General features: G+C 35.6%; 4 protein-coding genes across 6 annotated transcripts; 1 reads left to right on the forward strand and 3 right to left on the reverse strand.

Moving 5' to 3' along the window:
• Positions 1–3,323: 3,323 nt before the first annotated feature.
• LOC103850516 (40S ribosomal protein S28-2) lies at positions 3,324–3,936 on the reverse strand. Its single transcript, XM_009127275.3, has 2 exons — positions 3,893–3,936; positions 3,324–3,702 (listed from the first exon to the last, which is right to left on the reverse strand). The coding sequence occupies exon 2, from the start codon at positions 3,699–3,701 to the stop codon at positions 3,507–3,509; it is 195 nt and encodes a 64-aa protein (XP_009125523.1). The 5' UTR covers position 3,702; positions 3,893–3,936; the 3' UTR covers positions 3,324–3,506.
• An 846-nt stretch (positions 3,937–4,782) lies between these two features.
• LOC103850517 (malate synthase, glyoxysomal) lies at positions 4,783–7,579 on the reverse strand. The gene is made up of 4 exons (XM_009127276.2): positions 7,157–7,579; positions 6,676–7,001; positions 6,105–6,435; positions 4,783–5,620 (listed from the first exon to the last, which is right to left on the reverse strand). Exons 1-4 carry the CDS (start codon positions 7,529–7,531, stop codon positions 4,967–4,969), a joined length of 1,686 nt encoding a protein of 561 aa, XP_009125524.1. The 5' UTR covers positions 7,532–7,579; the 3' UTR covers positions 4,783–4,966.
• A 548-nt stretch (positions 7,580–8,127) lies between these two features.
• LOC103850520 (uncharacterized protein At5g39865) lies at positions 8,128–10,022 on the reverse strand. The gene has a single exon (XM_009127277.3). It carries the CDS (start codon positions 9,482–9,484, stop codon positions 8,435–8,437), a length of 1,050 nt encoding a protein of 349 aa, XP_009125525.1. The 5' UTR covers positions 9,485–10,022; the 3' UTR covers positions 8,128–8,434.
• Positions 10,023–11,514: 1,492 nt separating this feature from the next.
• Positions 11,515–14,897, forward strand: LOC103850521 (uncharacterized protein At5g03900, chloroplastic). Of its 3 annotated transcripts, none has more exons than XM_033284982.1 (14): positions 11,515–12,148; positions 12,225–12,332; positions 12,397–12,497; positions 12,565–12,648; positions 12,731–12,806; positions 12,895–12,960; positions 13,189–13,278; positions 13,359–13,424; positions 13,492–13,628; positions 13,725–13,811; positions 13,891–13,954; positions 14,024–14,167; positions 14,267–14,428; positions 14,486–14,897. In XM_033284982.1, exons 1-13 carry the CDS (start codon positions 11,786–11,788, stop codon positions 14,408–14,410), a joined length of 1,530 nt encoding a protein of 509 aa, XP_033140873.1. In that variant the 5' UTR covers positions 11,515–11,785; the 3' UTR covers positions 14,411–14,428; positions 14,486–14,897. The 3 variants fall into 3 exon arrangements, with proteins under 3 accessions (XP_033140873.1, XP_009125526.1, XP_018512289.1); XM_009127278.3 differs by having other exon boundaries at positions 14,504–14,897; XM_018656773.2 differs by having other exon boundaries at positions 14,267–14,415; positions 14,504–14,897.
• Positions 14,898–14,912: the final 15 nt, after the last annotated feature.

Consider the following 14,912-nt stretch of genomic DNA (forward strand, 5'->3'; position numbering starts at 1 on the left):
ATTTTAAACAAATTTTATTGTTTTTTCTTTATATTGTGTATTTTTATTTCTTATACTTTCTATTTACTAATAATTTTATATTTTAAGATTGATTTACATTTTAAGATAGATGTTTAAATACTAATGTACTTTTTCTATTTTTTTAAATTGTGTATTTCCTTTTCTTATACTTTCTATTTGCGTAATATCTATATTTTACATTTTAAGATAGATGTTTAAATCTTAATATACTTTTTCCATTGTTTTTAAGTTGTGTATTTCTTTTTCTTATATTTTCTATTTACTTAATATCTATATTTTACATTTTAAGATAGATGTTTAATATTTAATATACTCTTTCCATTTTTAAAAAATTGTGCATTTACTTATTATTGTATATATAATTCATATATTTATAATATTTACTTATTATTTATTTTTTTATATATTGAGTATTTCTCTTTTTTATACTTTATATTTAGTTAATGTCTATATTTTATATTTTAAGATAGATGTTTAAATCTTTACGTATTTTTCTATTTTTAATGTAAAACGGCAATGTTTAATAGAAGAACTTGGACAAATAGTCAAACATATTTATGTTTAATGTAGTATTTCCATTTTTATGTTGTATGTTTTACTTATATTTATTATTTTCGAAATTATATATAATGTTTTTTGTTTTTTTTTTTATAAAACGGTAATGTTACATTATGGAGATAAGCCATCTTTTTTTTAAGTGAAAAATAGTAATCTTACATATGTTTAATGTAGTTTTTCCATTTTTTAATGCTGTATGTTTACATATTTTTTACAATTTTCGAAAATAATTAATATTAAAATGTAAAACTATATTTTATGCCACGTGTCATCTTTCGGAATAAATTTTTTCCGCTGATGTGGACGCCCTATGGAGCCTCAAAAGCTCCCTTTTATTAGTAGAGATTTAATATATTTAAATAGTTCCAAATATAATCATCGTATTTGTTGACTGTGTTTGTAGTTTGACCTAATATAGTCCAAAGTAATCGAATAATGTAATATTAATATATTAATTCCATTATCAACAAATTCAATGTATTATATAAAATTAATGATTGGATTGACCAAACGATATAATTTACACGACGTGAATACTAAGATAAATTAATGTGATGTTTTGTATGTACAACATTTTTAATGGACATGTTTTTCCGTAACAAACTATCACAATGAACAGCTTTCTTTGCACTATTCTGCAACTTCCGATAAGTTATGCATCTTATAATCTACAAAAAATCATATTGTATGGATTTGAAATTCATACCTAAATGTAAAAAGTTTTAAACCTTAAGTAGTATGTAACAGTGCTTCCATATGCTTGTATAATGTCTAGACACCTAAATTTACCTAAAATATCCATTGCGTGAATATATATATATCTATCTATATAACATAAATATGTAACAAAATTGTTTTCAAGTACGTATTTGATCCTTTTTCCAATAATTGTCCTTTTCTTTCCTTTTGACGAGTTGAATGTACATAGAGATTTCATAGTTTATTTTTAGATTTGATTCTTATGTTTTTCAGCATATATCATTTTCATGTGAGCGTACTACATGATTCAAGTCAACCCCTATGGCCAAGACTTTATATATCAACAAAATCGCGATAATAATTGAGTCCAATAGTTTATAGAATCCTATAATCTTTAGTGACATCAAGAAATATATCACTAAAACATTTTGAGTGGCCAAGATTATCAATAAAGCGCTAAATGTCTCGCTGAATAAAGTAACTCGAGAGCTCTTTTGCTCGTCTATGATTTCTAAAACAATATATCACTAAAAATCTGATTGGCCAAGATTAAGAATTGTTATATTAACATTCTTATCGTACTTGATTCTATTACATCTACGGATAAAACTATTGCCTAAAGGCCATTTCAAGGTCGTAACATGGGATCATTTGTCCCTTTGCGTTAAGAATGAACCTAGTTAAAAACAAACAAAAGTTAATGGGCAACTAGTATGAGTTTAAATACCATCAATCATAGTTCGTATAAAGGCATATTTTATTAATAAGCATTAAAATATGACAAAAGAATATTGGAAAGTGATAAACCAAACACTTTTAGGTTAAAGAAAAATACCGATCGGAGATTTGGGACTCCTTACTTATGGAACGACAACACATTGATTCTTCAGAAGAAACACCAATGAAATCCTTATTTATCAAAATCAGTAAAACCAACAGTTCACGTGAAGAAACGATTCTGGAGATGGAGATTGTATTGTATGATGTGCACATGTATGGTGTAATTCTAAAGCCAAATAAAGTTACAGAAACAAAAAAAATCTTGCAAAGGCATATATAGATATAATCATATCAAACAATGGAATACCGTCGTATGGAATCAACAAAAGTTGTAGAATAGTATATAAAAAAACAAAAGAGCTTATGTAATATTGCGGACGACTCTTTTAGTGGAGATTGTAAACAATATATATTCTTGTAGATATCAAATATTGATTGAGAATTTACTCAGATTGGTAATTGATATAGAAAGCAGAATGGATGACTTATATAAGCTTTGCTTAGATCATCACATCAAAGAAAATAAATCATATATTTCAAAAAGAAGCATCAATTAGACAAGTGGCCAACGTAAGTTTATACCAAAAGATGTAGCAAAAAGCTACACAGAATGAGTCATGACCCCAGAACTACCAACCGAATCTTCTTAGTCTCCAGGCTCTTGCCATTAACCCCAGCAAGAGATTTTCTGCTATTGCATCTGCTTCTTGTGCATTTGATGCGCGCCGGCCTGAGATTTATGGAGGCATATACAATTTATTAAAAATTTGAATTAATTTTTTATATATAAATTTGGGCCTAAATTTTTTTTGTAAACTTATGATTATGTAATTTTTTTTCAAAATTTTTTGGGGATGCAGAAAATGTTTCACTTAGCACAGTCCACAACCAAAACTACTTTTGGTTTATAGACAAGTCCGCACAAAGGCTAAAACCATGGTCAGGCATAAAAGGGAATCAAGCTAAAAAGATAACGAGTGTGACTAGGTATGATATGTTTTGGTTCAAAACTACTTTAAAGCAGAGATTTGAAACATTAGAGAAGGACCTTGGAGAACATTTCTGTTTCAGATCATAACCAAAACAAGGCTTATACCTTAAGAGATTTTGCAGGGTTAATTTAGACTCGGTTAAGCAGGTCTGGTTCAATTGAAAAACACAGATGCAGATAAACCGTTCTTGTCTGAATTACAGAGTATGGGTTGATGATGTCTTAACATTGACCGTTGCTTATTCGAGTTAAGAATATACTAATATACGAATTCTTGATGTGAAGATGAAACAATAAACTCTGAAGACCCTCAAAAAACCAGAACAAATATCAATCCAGGAATTGTCTTATAACAACAACCAAACACAATCCAAAAGTGCATAATCACTAATCCAGACACAAGAAGCAAAAAAAAAAAGGAACTAAGCAGACATTGCTCTGTGTTCTTGCAGGTGAATCAACGAAGTCTCCTGGCCTCTCTCTCGGACTCGAGCAAGGTGAGGATGTCTCCCTCCCTCACAGGCCCTTTAACATTTCGCATAATGAAACGATCAGAGTCAGTGAACTTGACTCGAACCTGAGTCACCTGACCCCTTGACCCCGTACGTCCCATCACCTTCACCACCACGGCGTGCTTAATCTGAGAATCCATTCTGATTCACAATACAAACAAACCAATTACACGAGAACTCAAATGCATACACTGATTCAAAACCTAACTCTAACAGATACAAACGGATTGAGACAGAGCAAACTATGAATCGTTGTTTCTAATCAGTAATCAGAATCGAAGGTAGGTTCCGTTATCTAACAAAACAGAGAAGAATTCGAGAGAAATGAAACCTGTAGAGATGGTGGGAGCTTAGCGGCGGTTAGAGAAGAAGCGAGAACCCTAATTTTCCAGAGATGAGAGCGAGAGGCGTTCTCTTTAGCTTTTATAGGAGTGCTTAAAAACCAGGTCACAAGTCTCGACTCCGTTTTCAATAACCGAATCGGTTCATTCTTTCCCGGTCTGTTTGGTTCATTACTGAGCTAAGCGAATTTTCTACGCCGGGCCCAATCCGTGGAAAATTCTAAGCCCATCGAACCCGTTAGAACTTTTACTTTGTTTTCTTCTGAGAGAACTTGTGGAAAGTATTTGTTTTGAATCTTACTTTGCATCTAAGGCTTATTATTATAGCTTCCTATTGTGTTGTTGTTGTGTTTTGAATTTTTGACTGACATTTTGGAGGGTTGGTACAAAAGTCAAGCAAACCGAGTCACCAGCGTAGCATGCTTCATATGAATGAAAACTAGCCATTGGTTTGATATTGGTTTAGGACCCTTCATATAACAATCATTCTTCTCTAAGATAGTGAGATCCTAAGATATTGGTTGATGGAAAACTAGCCATTGGTTTGAACATGGTTTGGGACCCTTTAGGTGGAGGATATTGAGCAAATTCTTAATGTATTACAAGTTTTATCACTTTGGGCACACTTGATGACATTAAAAGTTTCAGCTCAGAATTTTAAATACTAAAAAACCAGAACAACACTTCATCAATCATGCAATTATCTTTCATTTAGTTTTTACATTTATCATTCATATATTTTTCACGTATATCACAGAAACCTAGCAGCTCCAAAGAATCAGAAGACCAAAAATAGAAAAAGAAATAACAAACAGCCAATTACATTTTATATATTTTGAATTCTATCATCGAATAAACAATGCTATAGCCATACACATAATAATGATGCTATAGAACATTTATTTCATATTGGAGATAAAAACAACAAGTTCTGCTTATTACAATATACCAACATATAGAAACTTAGAAACACAAAAAGCAAATGAGAAACAAAAATACAACACAAAAGCACAACATTCATATCTCAAACTATCTCTCTCTCCCTTGCATCTTCTTTTCTTCTTTCAGAGCCTTGACGCATTGATTGGGTAATGAGCTACAATATGATCATAAACAGCAAGTGTAAGAAAATCATCAAGCTCGGCTGCAGTACACTGCTTTGTAAACATCTTGCAAGCTTCCTTATACATTCCTTTCTTGAACTTGTCTTTCCCAACTTCTTTCTCGATCCTTTCCATCTCTTCTTCCACAACTCTCCCAAACAACTCCTTACTCACCCTAACTCCAAGCCCATCTCCATCCAATTCCACTCCATACCTAATCCACTGCCAGTTCTGAACACGGCTTATCTCAGCCGTAGCCGCGTCTTCCATCAGGTTATAGAGTGGGACAGATCCTGATCCTGTTAACCACGCGGCTAAGTACTGGATCCCCACACGTGTGTTCAGCCTTAGACCCTCCAGTGTGCGCACTCCTCGCGGTATCTGAAGCAGATCTTCCTCTGTTATTGCGGATGCGTCATCACGCTTCATTGATTTGATTTGGTTTGGATTGTTGCCCATGTGGCTGAATGCATCCATGCATATTGGGATGAGTCCTGGATGAGCCGCCCATGTTCCATCGTGTCCTGCTCTTACTTCTCTTAACTTGTCTTTCTTCACTAGGTCCAGTGCCATCTCATTCGCTTTCGGATCATCTCTTATGGGAATCTGAGCCGCCTGAGCATCATATCAACAAACAACTCAACATCAGTGTGCAATTGGTGCATTTAAACATTTATATGTAGCACTGGTTTCGGTCTGATATTTTTGGTTACTTCGATAAAAAAAAATCGGTTCTGAAAATTATCGAAAATAACCAAATTTTTGGGTTTTGGTTATATTCGGTTTATTTATTTTTTAAAAAAATCGGATAATTTTGGTCAAATTCCATCATTTTCTGCTAATTTTGTTTTTTTTTTCCAGTTACTTCAATTAATTTGGTTATTTTCAGTTAGTTCGTTTATTCGGTTTGGTTATTTCGGTTAATTTTGGATAGTTCAACTATAATTATTATTGAAACCGAAATAACCAAAAACCAAACTGAAAACCAAAATTTTTTCAAATTTTTCCGAACTAAACCAAAACCGAAATTTTTTGGTTCGATTCAAACCAGCAGGGCTAATACTCCTAGTGAACTAGTGTGAGATAAGAGGGAACTAACCATGCCGCCCATGGCGTGGACACCACGCTTGTGACAAGTACGAATGAGAAGATCAGAGTAACTCCTCATGAAATGTTGCCCCATACCAACTAGGACACGGTCTGGTAAGAGACGGTCAGGGTGAGCCTGGAAGGTCTTGACATAGCTGAAGATATAGTCCCATCTTCCACAGTTTAGACCCACCGAATGATCCCTTAGTTCATATAGTATCTCATTCATCTGGAAAACAGCTGGGAGGGTCTCGATCAGCACAGTGGCTCTAATGCTTCCTCGCTCTATACCAGCCATCTTCTCAGCTCGCTCAAACACACTGTTCCATATCTTTGCTTCTCTGTCAAGAAAGTAATTGACCTAATAATTAGTCCTAAATCAAAAACATGATTTTAATGGTTGCTTCCCTGTCAAGAAATTAATTGACCTAATAATTAATCCTAAACAAAAAACATGAATTTAATGTTAACTTCCCTTCAAGAAACTAACTAACCTACTAATTAATCCTAAACATAAATAATGGTTGCTTCCCTTTCAAGTAAGTAATGACCTAACCGGTCTGTCTGGTCCAGGGAGTTACCTAGAGTGTTCCATTTTGGGGAGATAGAAGAAGGGTCCGAAACCGGAACCTTGAGTCTGTCTAAACTTGGCGTAGTTGTGGAAGAAGTAAAGACCGAAGTCGACGAGACATCCGGTGGCTGGCTCACCGTCGATGAGGATGTGAGCCTCAGGGAGATGCCAGCCTCGTGGCCTGACAAAAAGCTTAGCAACTTGGTCGTTGAGCTTGTAAACTTTGTTCCTTGCCTTGTCGTTAAACGTAATGGACCCATCAACAGCATCTTTCAAGTTCACTTGCCCTCTCATCAGATTCTCCCAGCTCGGAGACAATGCATCCTCAAAATCTGCCTGTCAACACTCAACACCCAACAAAGATATCAAACTGTATCCAAAGTAATAAACAAAGACATAAAGCTAGCGCAAAAATAAACAAACAAACCGTATCAAAATTAAACTCGGTCCAATAATAAACAAAGACATAAACACATAGAGAGAAAACGGACCATGAAGACTTTAGCTCCAGAGTTAAGAGCATTGATGATCATCTTCCTCTCGACCGGACCGGTTATCTCAACTCTCCGGTCAGCAACAGCGGGAGGGACAGAGGCACAAACCCATTCACCGTCTCTGATGAACTTAGTGGAAGGGTCAAACCCAGGGACAGCACCAGAGTTGTAACGCCGTTTGGCCTCTCTACGGCACTCCATAGCATACCTCACATGCCCACGAAACTCTCTCTGTAACTCAGCCACGAACCCAAGAGCATCTCTTGTCAGAATCTTAGCGAAGACTTGGTCGTATCGTCCTCGAACCTCCACACCATCGGGGGAATCATAGACGGCGACGTTTGGTCGATAAACCGAGGTCTCTAGCTCCATTTTTTGGCTTTTGTTATTTTTGTTATATGTGAATAAAAATCATCGTCGGATGTTATGAATTATAAAGGTGGAAATGGATAGGGGATATGCATTGACATGTGTGCCTGAGATTCAGGGATCATTTGGGGATGTGTGCCAAGTTATGTATGATTTTCGTCATCATATCGGTTATGATTATCTCAAAATTTATCTATTTGTTTTCTTTTCAATTTTTTTTATCTATTTGTTTCTTTATTCGTTAGTATATTTTTTAATCTGATGATCATCACTATAAACCTAAGTTTAGTATTTTCATATTGTAAATAAACTCAGTGAAGAAAGAATAGGTGGTTTGTCATATAAGACCACTGAAGAATAAATTGAATCATGTATAAAAAACGTTTACTAGTTAGTAGTCAAGCCAAACTTTAGCATCTTTAGAACAAATGAAGAAAGAATATGTGGTTTATTATATTAGACAATTGAAGAAAGATTATTATACCAGGTTGAGCTCATAACCGTTAGTATTGGTGTTTATTTAGTTTATTTACATCATTTTGCTACTAGTTATTTTGTAATTTCTGTCACAAATCAAAAACTTGTTATGATAATTAACATTTTATCAAAAAATAAAATAGTAGACCATTGAAGAAAGAATCAAAACAAAACGATAGTTACAATGGTTATACAAAATAAACTGAATCTTTATTATAAAAACGTTTACAAACATTAAACCACAGATTCAGTTACTAGTACACACCAAGAAACATAAACCCAACTTCAGAAACTCTCTCAAAAATCATTAGATTCTACCCATCAAGATTCAAATGCAAAGTTAGCCTCCAAAGTTAAGTCAACCCTCTTACAGTCTCACCCAATTTTCACAACAAAATTAGGACAAAACTGAAAAAGAAGAAACCTCTTTTACGAACACATTGGACAAACAACCAAACCATTCTCATTACACTCCAAACACTTAACCGTATCCTTCTTCTCCGCATCCCTAACCTTGCAGCTTCCATTACAAACCCCACACATCACAAACCTCATCCCACCGCACCCGCAGCAGCAACCGCTTACCCTCGCCTTAGGCATACACTCAAGCAAAATACCCAATTTACCCTCCTCCTCCAACCTCACAACTTCCTCAACGCTTCCTATCATCCTACCCTTCACGAAAACCGCCGGTATCTTCACCTGCTTCGTCCCCATGATCCCTCTAATCTCCTCCTTGAAAACAGAGTGCATCGACACATCCCTCTCCGAGTACCGAACCTCGTGCGAATCCAGTATCGATCTCACCGCGTTGCAGTCCTCGAACGTCTTCCTGATCCCTCTCAGCGTCGTTATGTAGACGACCACCGAGTTCTCTCCTCCCGGCGGACATTTCTCCGGGAGAGGGTCTGGAGGAGAGATCACCATCTTGATCTGTTCTTTCTCCTGAGACAACTCCCTCTCGTAAGAAGCCACGAGGTCTGGATCGAACATTGGGCTGAAACTCTTCCTCCTCCTCTGCGTAATCTCTTCTGATTTGAGAGGGAAACTCAAACGCATCACGCCTCTCTTTGGAGTCTCAAGAATGTTCTTCTGGTTCGGACTCTGTTTCTCTCCTCTGTTTTCTTTTCCCCTGAATCTCTTACTACTACCATTCCTCTTAGGAGATTCAACAATCGATTTCACCGGAGTCTTCCACGATTTCCCGAAGATCCCACGAGATTTGGGGCTAACCTTCGTTGAATCTTCGAGATCTTCCATAAGCTCCCACGTGTTGATAATCTCTGGATCCTCTCTCTGTGCATTAGATCTCCTTTCGGATTCAAAGTCATCGCCTTTAGGAGAAGTCTCTGCTCGTTGTTGGACATCGAGATGGCCGTAAGTAGTTGAAGTGAGGGAGACGATGTGGTCGCCGCCGTTGTTGACTCGGATCTCTCTTACAAGTTTCTTCTTCACTGGTTTTGAAGAAACACAACCCATCTTTGTCTGTCGCTCTCTCTCTCTCGATTTTGAGTAAAGGAAGTTTTTTGTTTTTGTTTTGGGGGAAGAAGAACAGAGACTGAAGAAGAGGAAGGGGAGTTATTTATTTTTTATTTTGGAATTTATTTACTTTCAACGGTCATATTTTTTTCGAACGGACACGGAAGTGGATCGATGAGATTTTTGTCGGAAAAACCCTGGTCTTTATGTTTGTCTTGTTTTTATCGTGAACCTTTTAAAATTACTAGCTAGTCCTCGTGAAGTTTCTTGTTGTACTACTGAAAACTTCGAATTTATTTTGTTTTGCTCCCTAAATTATTATTTTTACCGTGAACCTTTTTATAATTACTTGATTTTTTGTCAACCTATAATTACTAGATAGTCCTCATAAGTTTCGTGTTGTACTACTGAAAACTTCGAAATTATTTTATTTTGCTCCCTAAATGATTTTTATTCCTTTTTTTTACCTTGAAAGATTTTTTTTTTTTTTTTGCCTAGATTCCTTCAGTTGCAGACTGCAACGGTGCATTATTGTACGTTAAGTTAACGTTAACGCTTTCCTGATTTTACCTATGTGGATATGAATTTATTGTAAGCTATTTAAATTAGTTGACTATTCTTTTGTTTATCAATAATTGAGGACTATATGCTTACACAAATACCAGTTGAAAGCTATTTAAATTCATGTTGTTGAAAATATCAATGAACTTCGTAAAATGTAAAGGTGCAAATAAACAACTTATATGGAACAATATACATACATATATACTATAAGAGAGTGGACAATATATGAAGATTAAGGAGAGCATTATATTTTGAAATTAAAATAATTAAAAACCTAGACATACCCTGACCCTAGATAGATTGCACTTTAAATTAAAATATTGAAATAATATCAATGATATAGAAATCGTTTGCATATCTAAATCATAATGCCACCATACAGAAAGGATCGTGCTTAGCCTTTTTCAGTTTACCTTTTGTGATAATCGTTATTTCTTTGACCCTACCAAACGATGCAGAACTACATCTCCCTCCATTTGCATATAAAGTGATTGTCTTAACATGTGATTTCGATAAGATTAAAATTAATCGTAATAAGCAATAAACTAACATTATCCGTCCATAACAAGTAACCAAAGTGTGCAAAAGCCGACAATATAACCACTAACAACTAAACAAACATTTTGAATGTCTACATGGAAAACATTTTGAAACTTGAGATTTGAATTTCCAGATTTCCAACTCATACTCGTAGATAACTAATTTTGTCGAAACCTATACACAAAGAGACACACATGAAAAGAAACAAAAGACCATCCAGAATAAAATTTAAACCAACGGACCACAAAATACGTGCGGTGGACCTTGTAATCATATGCTCGGACCACTTCTTCATCATCTGCCTCTTTTCTATCTATTTCCTTCCATTGCATGGGTTTTTTCAATTGTTTAACTAAACTATATGTTCACATAAAAAAAGATAACAAGAAAGAATACCAAACCTTATAGAATTATGTCAAATTCTGATAGTTCCAACAATTGTTTTTTTTGCATGGAATGTGAAGAAGTAAAAAGGAATAGCAACAACCATATATATTAAATAAAAAGTGAAGAAAAATTATAGACAATAAGCATTTAATATATATATGTTTCAGAGATTTTGTAGCAAGAACACAACAAAGTAATCAGTTAACACATATTCTATCAGTTTTATAAAGAGTATTGATTTTTTCTTGTTATACAAATAATATCATTTTGTAATTATAATTCAATTATATTCATTTTGAATATCATTATGTAATTATAATTCAATTTATCCCACCGTGGTCCCCATTAATTTTTAAGAAAAAATAATAATTCAATTTATATTATTTTTAATTTAATACTAATTGTAAAATTCATTAATTTCATAAATATTTTTATATTATTATTTAAATACTTGTAATTGTTAAAAACAGAAATGTATGTAAATCATTTTTAATCTGTATGAAAAATTACATTTTTTTAAAGAAAGGGAGGGAATACAAAAAAATAAAAGAAATATTACTATTTACTACATTAGTCCTTGGACTTGTCTGATATTACGTAGAGCCGGTAGAGGTTAGAAATGTGTAATTTCACCGTGATTATGATGAGAGCTGTACCGGTCGGTTTGATTCGGTTATGAATTTGCTGCTCTGCTTCGTGGTAGAGAGAGAATCACAATTCTTTCCAGGCAATCGGAAAGCTTTGATTTTGAACCTCGAATCCGTAACTAGACAAAAGAAGAAGAAGACTTTAAGCTGTAATAACTAGAGAATGGCTTCTGTCTCCACATGCTTAATCGTCTCCCCTAGGCTAACTCCACCCCTCTTCTCACCAAAACACAAGCCTTTGACTCGCCTCAGATCTCCTCTCGATCACCACTCCTTCCCCAGAATCTTCACCAGCCGTAGAATCTTGGCGGTTAAGGCGGCGAGTATAGACAAGGTAATCAAACCGGGAGGACTGGTGGAGAGCGACAAGTTAGCGACGGATGTCCGGAAACGAGCTATGGAAGCTGTGGACGAGTGTGGTGGGAGAGTCACTGTCGGTGACGTGGCGAGCAGAGCGGGGTTGAAAGTCACCGAAGCTCAGAAAGCGCTTCAAGCTCTCGCGGCTGATACTGATGGGTTTCTCGAGGTAATGATAAAGTTTTGATCTTTTATGCTTAAAACTTGAGTTGCCTTAATAAAGTAATGATCTTTATGCGTTTAAGGTATCGGATGAAGGTGATGTGCTTTATGTTTTCCCAAGGGACTATCGATCTAAGTTGGCTACCAAGTCGTTACGGATACAGATTGAACCCTTTCTTGACAAGGCAAAGGTATTGTCTGATTTGCTTATGATTTATTTGAAATTGATTGCTACTTATCATCTGTGGTTGGCAGGGTGCTGTGGACTATTTGACACGTGTTACGTTTGGGACGGCGCTTATTGCGTCTATTGTTATTGTCTACACTTCAATTATACTCTTGCTTTCAAGCAGAAGGTGACTTGTGTGTGACTTGTCTACAATGGCTTTGGTTTGAAATGTGCACTAACCTTTTTGTTGATAGTGAGGATGATAATCGGCAAAGGAGACGTGGGCGTGGATATGATTCTGGATTCAATTTCTACTTCAGCCCTGTTGATCTGTTTTGGTAATTTGATCTTCTTGATTTAAGAGGTTCCATCTACTCTTAAGGAGGCTCCTAGTGATGTTGTAGTGTTTTTTTATGTAAGGTACTGGGATCCAAATTATTACAGAAGGAGACGAGCTCGTGAAGATGAGGGAAAGGGAATGAATTTCGTTGAATCTGTAAGAGGAAACTTGAACTTGAAAAAGCGTTCATGTTTCTTCCTCAGTTGCTACTACTGATTGATAATGACTTTGAGTTGATTCATAGGTTTTCTCCTTTGTATTTGGAGATGGAGATCCTAATCAAGGAATTGAAGAAGAGAGGTGGCAGATGGTAATGTACTCTTGTTTTCATAGGCAGTTCTTGATTCTATGTGGTAACATCTTATATGTTGTTTAGTGAGCAAAATGGTAGGTAGGTAGGTTCCATATATATATATTATAACGGAAATGTAGATATGTTTGTTTTAGACTTCAATAGAATATCTTTTAAGATTTGAGTATGAAAAAACATCTCACTCCCATAATGACATGCTAGTGACTTACTGGCTTCTGTTTGCAGATTGGGAGGTATATAACTGCTAGAGGAGGTGTTGTTGCAGCTGACGAACTTGCTCCATACCTTGATCTGCCATCTTCCAAGAGTTCTAGGGTATGTTTTGCTTATAATAAAAATGAAAAAGACAATACATTTCAGCTTCTTGAGTTTCCTTTTTTTTTTTGTATTCACAGAGTGATGAATCTTACATTCTTCCCGTTCTTCTAAGATTTGATGGTCAACCTGAGCTGGATGAAGAGGTATATACTTTCTGGTTGCAGTGTTTTCGTTGGTAATTTGTTATTGAAGTATCTTTCTGTTACTCAGGGGAACATACTGTATCGCTTTCCGTCGCTGCAACGCACAGCTTCTGGATCTACTAGAAGAAAGGAATACGTGGGGAAATGGTTTGACTTTGTTGCAGATATGGACAAGTTCTTCAAGGAGAAGAAATGGCAATTCAGGTAATGAAATCATTGTTCACACTTATGAAAAAGTGTTTTATTGTTCTTTTTGTGGTTGGGTTGGTGATTAATGGAATCTTGTTTCTTCTTTCACAGTAAAACTAGTTCGACGGAGAGAGCAATGGTCATTGGCCTAGGCGCGGTTAACCTCTTTGGTGTTATTGTTCTAAACACCCTCCTAAAGTAAACTACTGCCACTTAATACTCCCTTGTGTGTGTATACTATATACAACCCTTCTAACGCAACAACGTTATTTAACAGGGAGATGGCGTTCAGACCAAGTGGATTTATTACATTTGTTAAAAACATATATCCACTACTTCAGGTGTGACTTAGTTTTATCAAATTTCATGTTTCCTCCTATTTGCTATAAGCACGATCATTGCGTGTGCAGGTGTACGCAGGTTCATTCTTTGTGATCCCTTTGGTTCGGTGGTTGTCAGTGAAGAGGAAGAATGATCAGATAGAGAGTAGAAACAAAGCTCGGCTACAATTTGCACGAGCGCTTGAATCTCCAGATATCACACTACGGCGTAAGGTAGGCACTACTACATCAGTGGTTATATAAAAGTGGGGGGAGATGTTTATTTTGGTTGCTGTTCTGAAATAACGCCTTTGAAACTAAATGCAATGGCAGCTGCTGAGCGCGAGGGATATGGCTCAAAAGACAGTAATAGGGAAGGAGAGGATAGTGTACAGTACAGAGAGAGATATGATTGAACAAGACTATGAGGCAGACGAATGGGATAGAAGATTCCGAGAAGTGGACAAATCAGATTGACAAATGTAAAAAAATCTGGCAAGTGTGAATGAGAAGACAGTTTCACATTTTCTTGCTTTCAATATCAATCTCAAATTTTGCATTTGGTTCCAGGGACTTGTGACAGCAACTCACACACTTCATCTGCAGCACAGAACTGCCTCTCCTATAGCTACTACTTAGGCAATCATCAAGTTCCTGCGGATGAGACAAAAGGCATGGGGTACATAACTATATAGAGATTCTTCGTCTCTTTGAGAAAGAGAATCAAATGGTTTTCATAGGTATCTTAGGTTGAAGACCATATGGTGATGCTTCAGAGCTCGTTTCTAACACAAGTGACATAACCATATACCAGCAACTTGGTCTTGTTTATATAATCATTATTCAGGAGTAGATTGCTTGTTGCTGAGAGTTTGCAACAATAGTTTATTATGTAGAGTAATTTGTGTATACAAAAGTCCATTTCTGACTTCATCATGATACAATTTTGTATTCTAGTGTCTTATCTTTAAAATGCGTA

This window comes from Brassica rapa, chromosome A02, assembly GCF_000309985.2.
Source record: "Brassica rapa cultivar Chiifu-401-42 chromosome A02, CAAS_Brap_v3.01, whole genome shotgun sequence".
Classification (NCBI taxonomy): domain Eukaryota; kingdom Viridiplantae; phylum Streptophyta; class Magnoliopsida; order Brassicales; family Brassicaceae; genus Brassica; species Brassica rapa.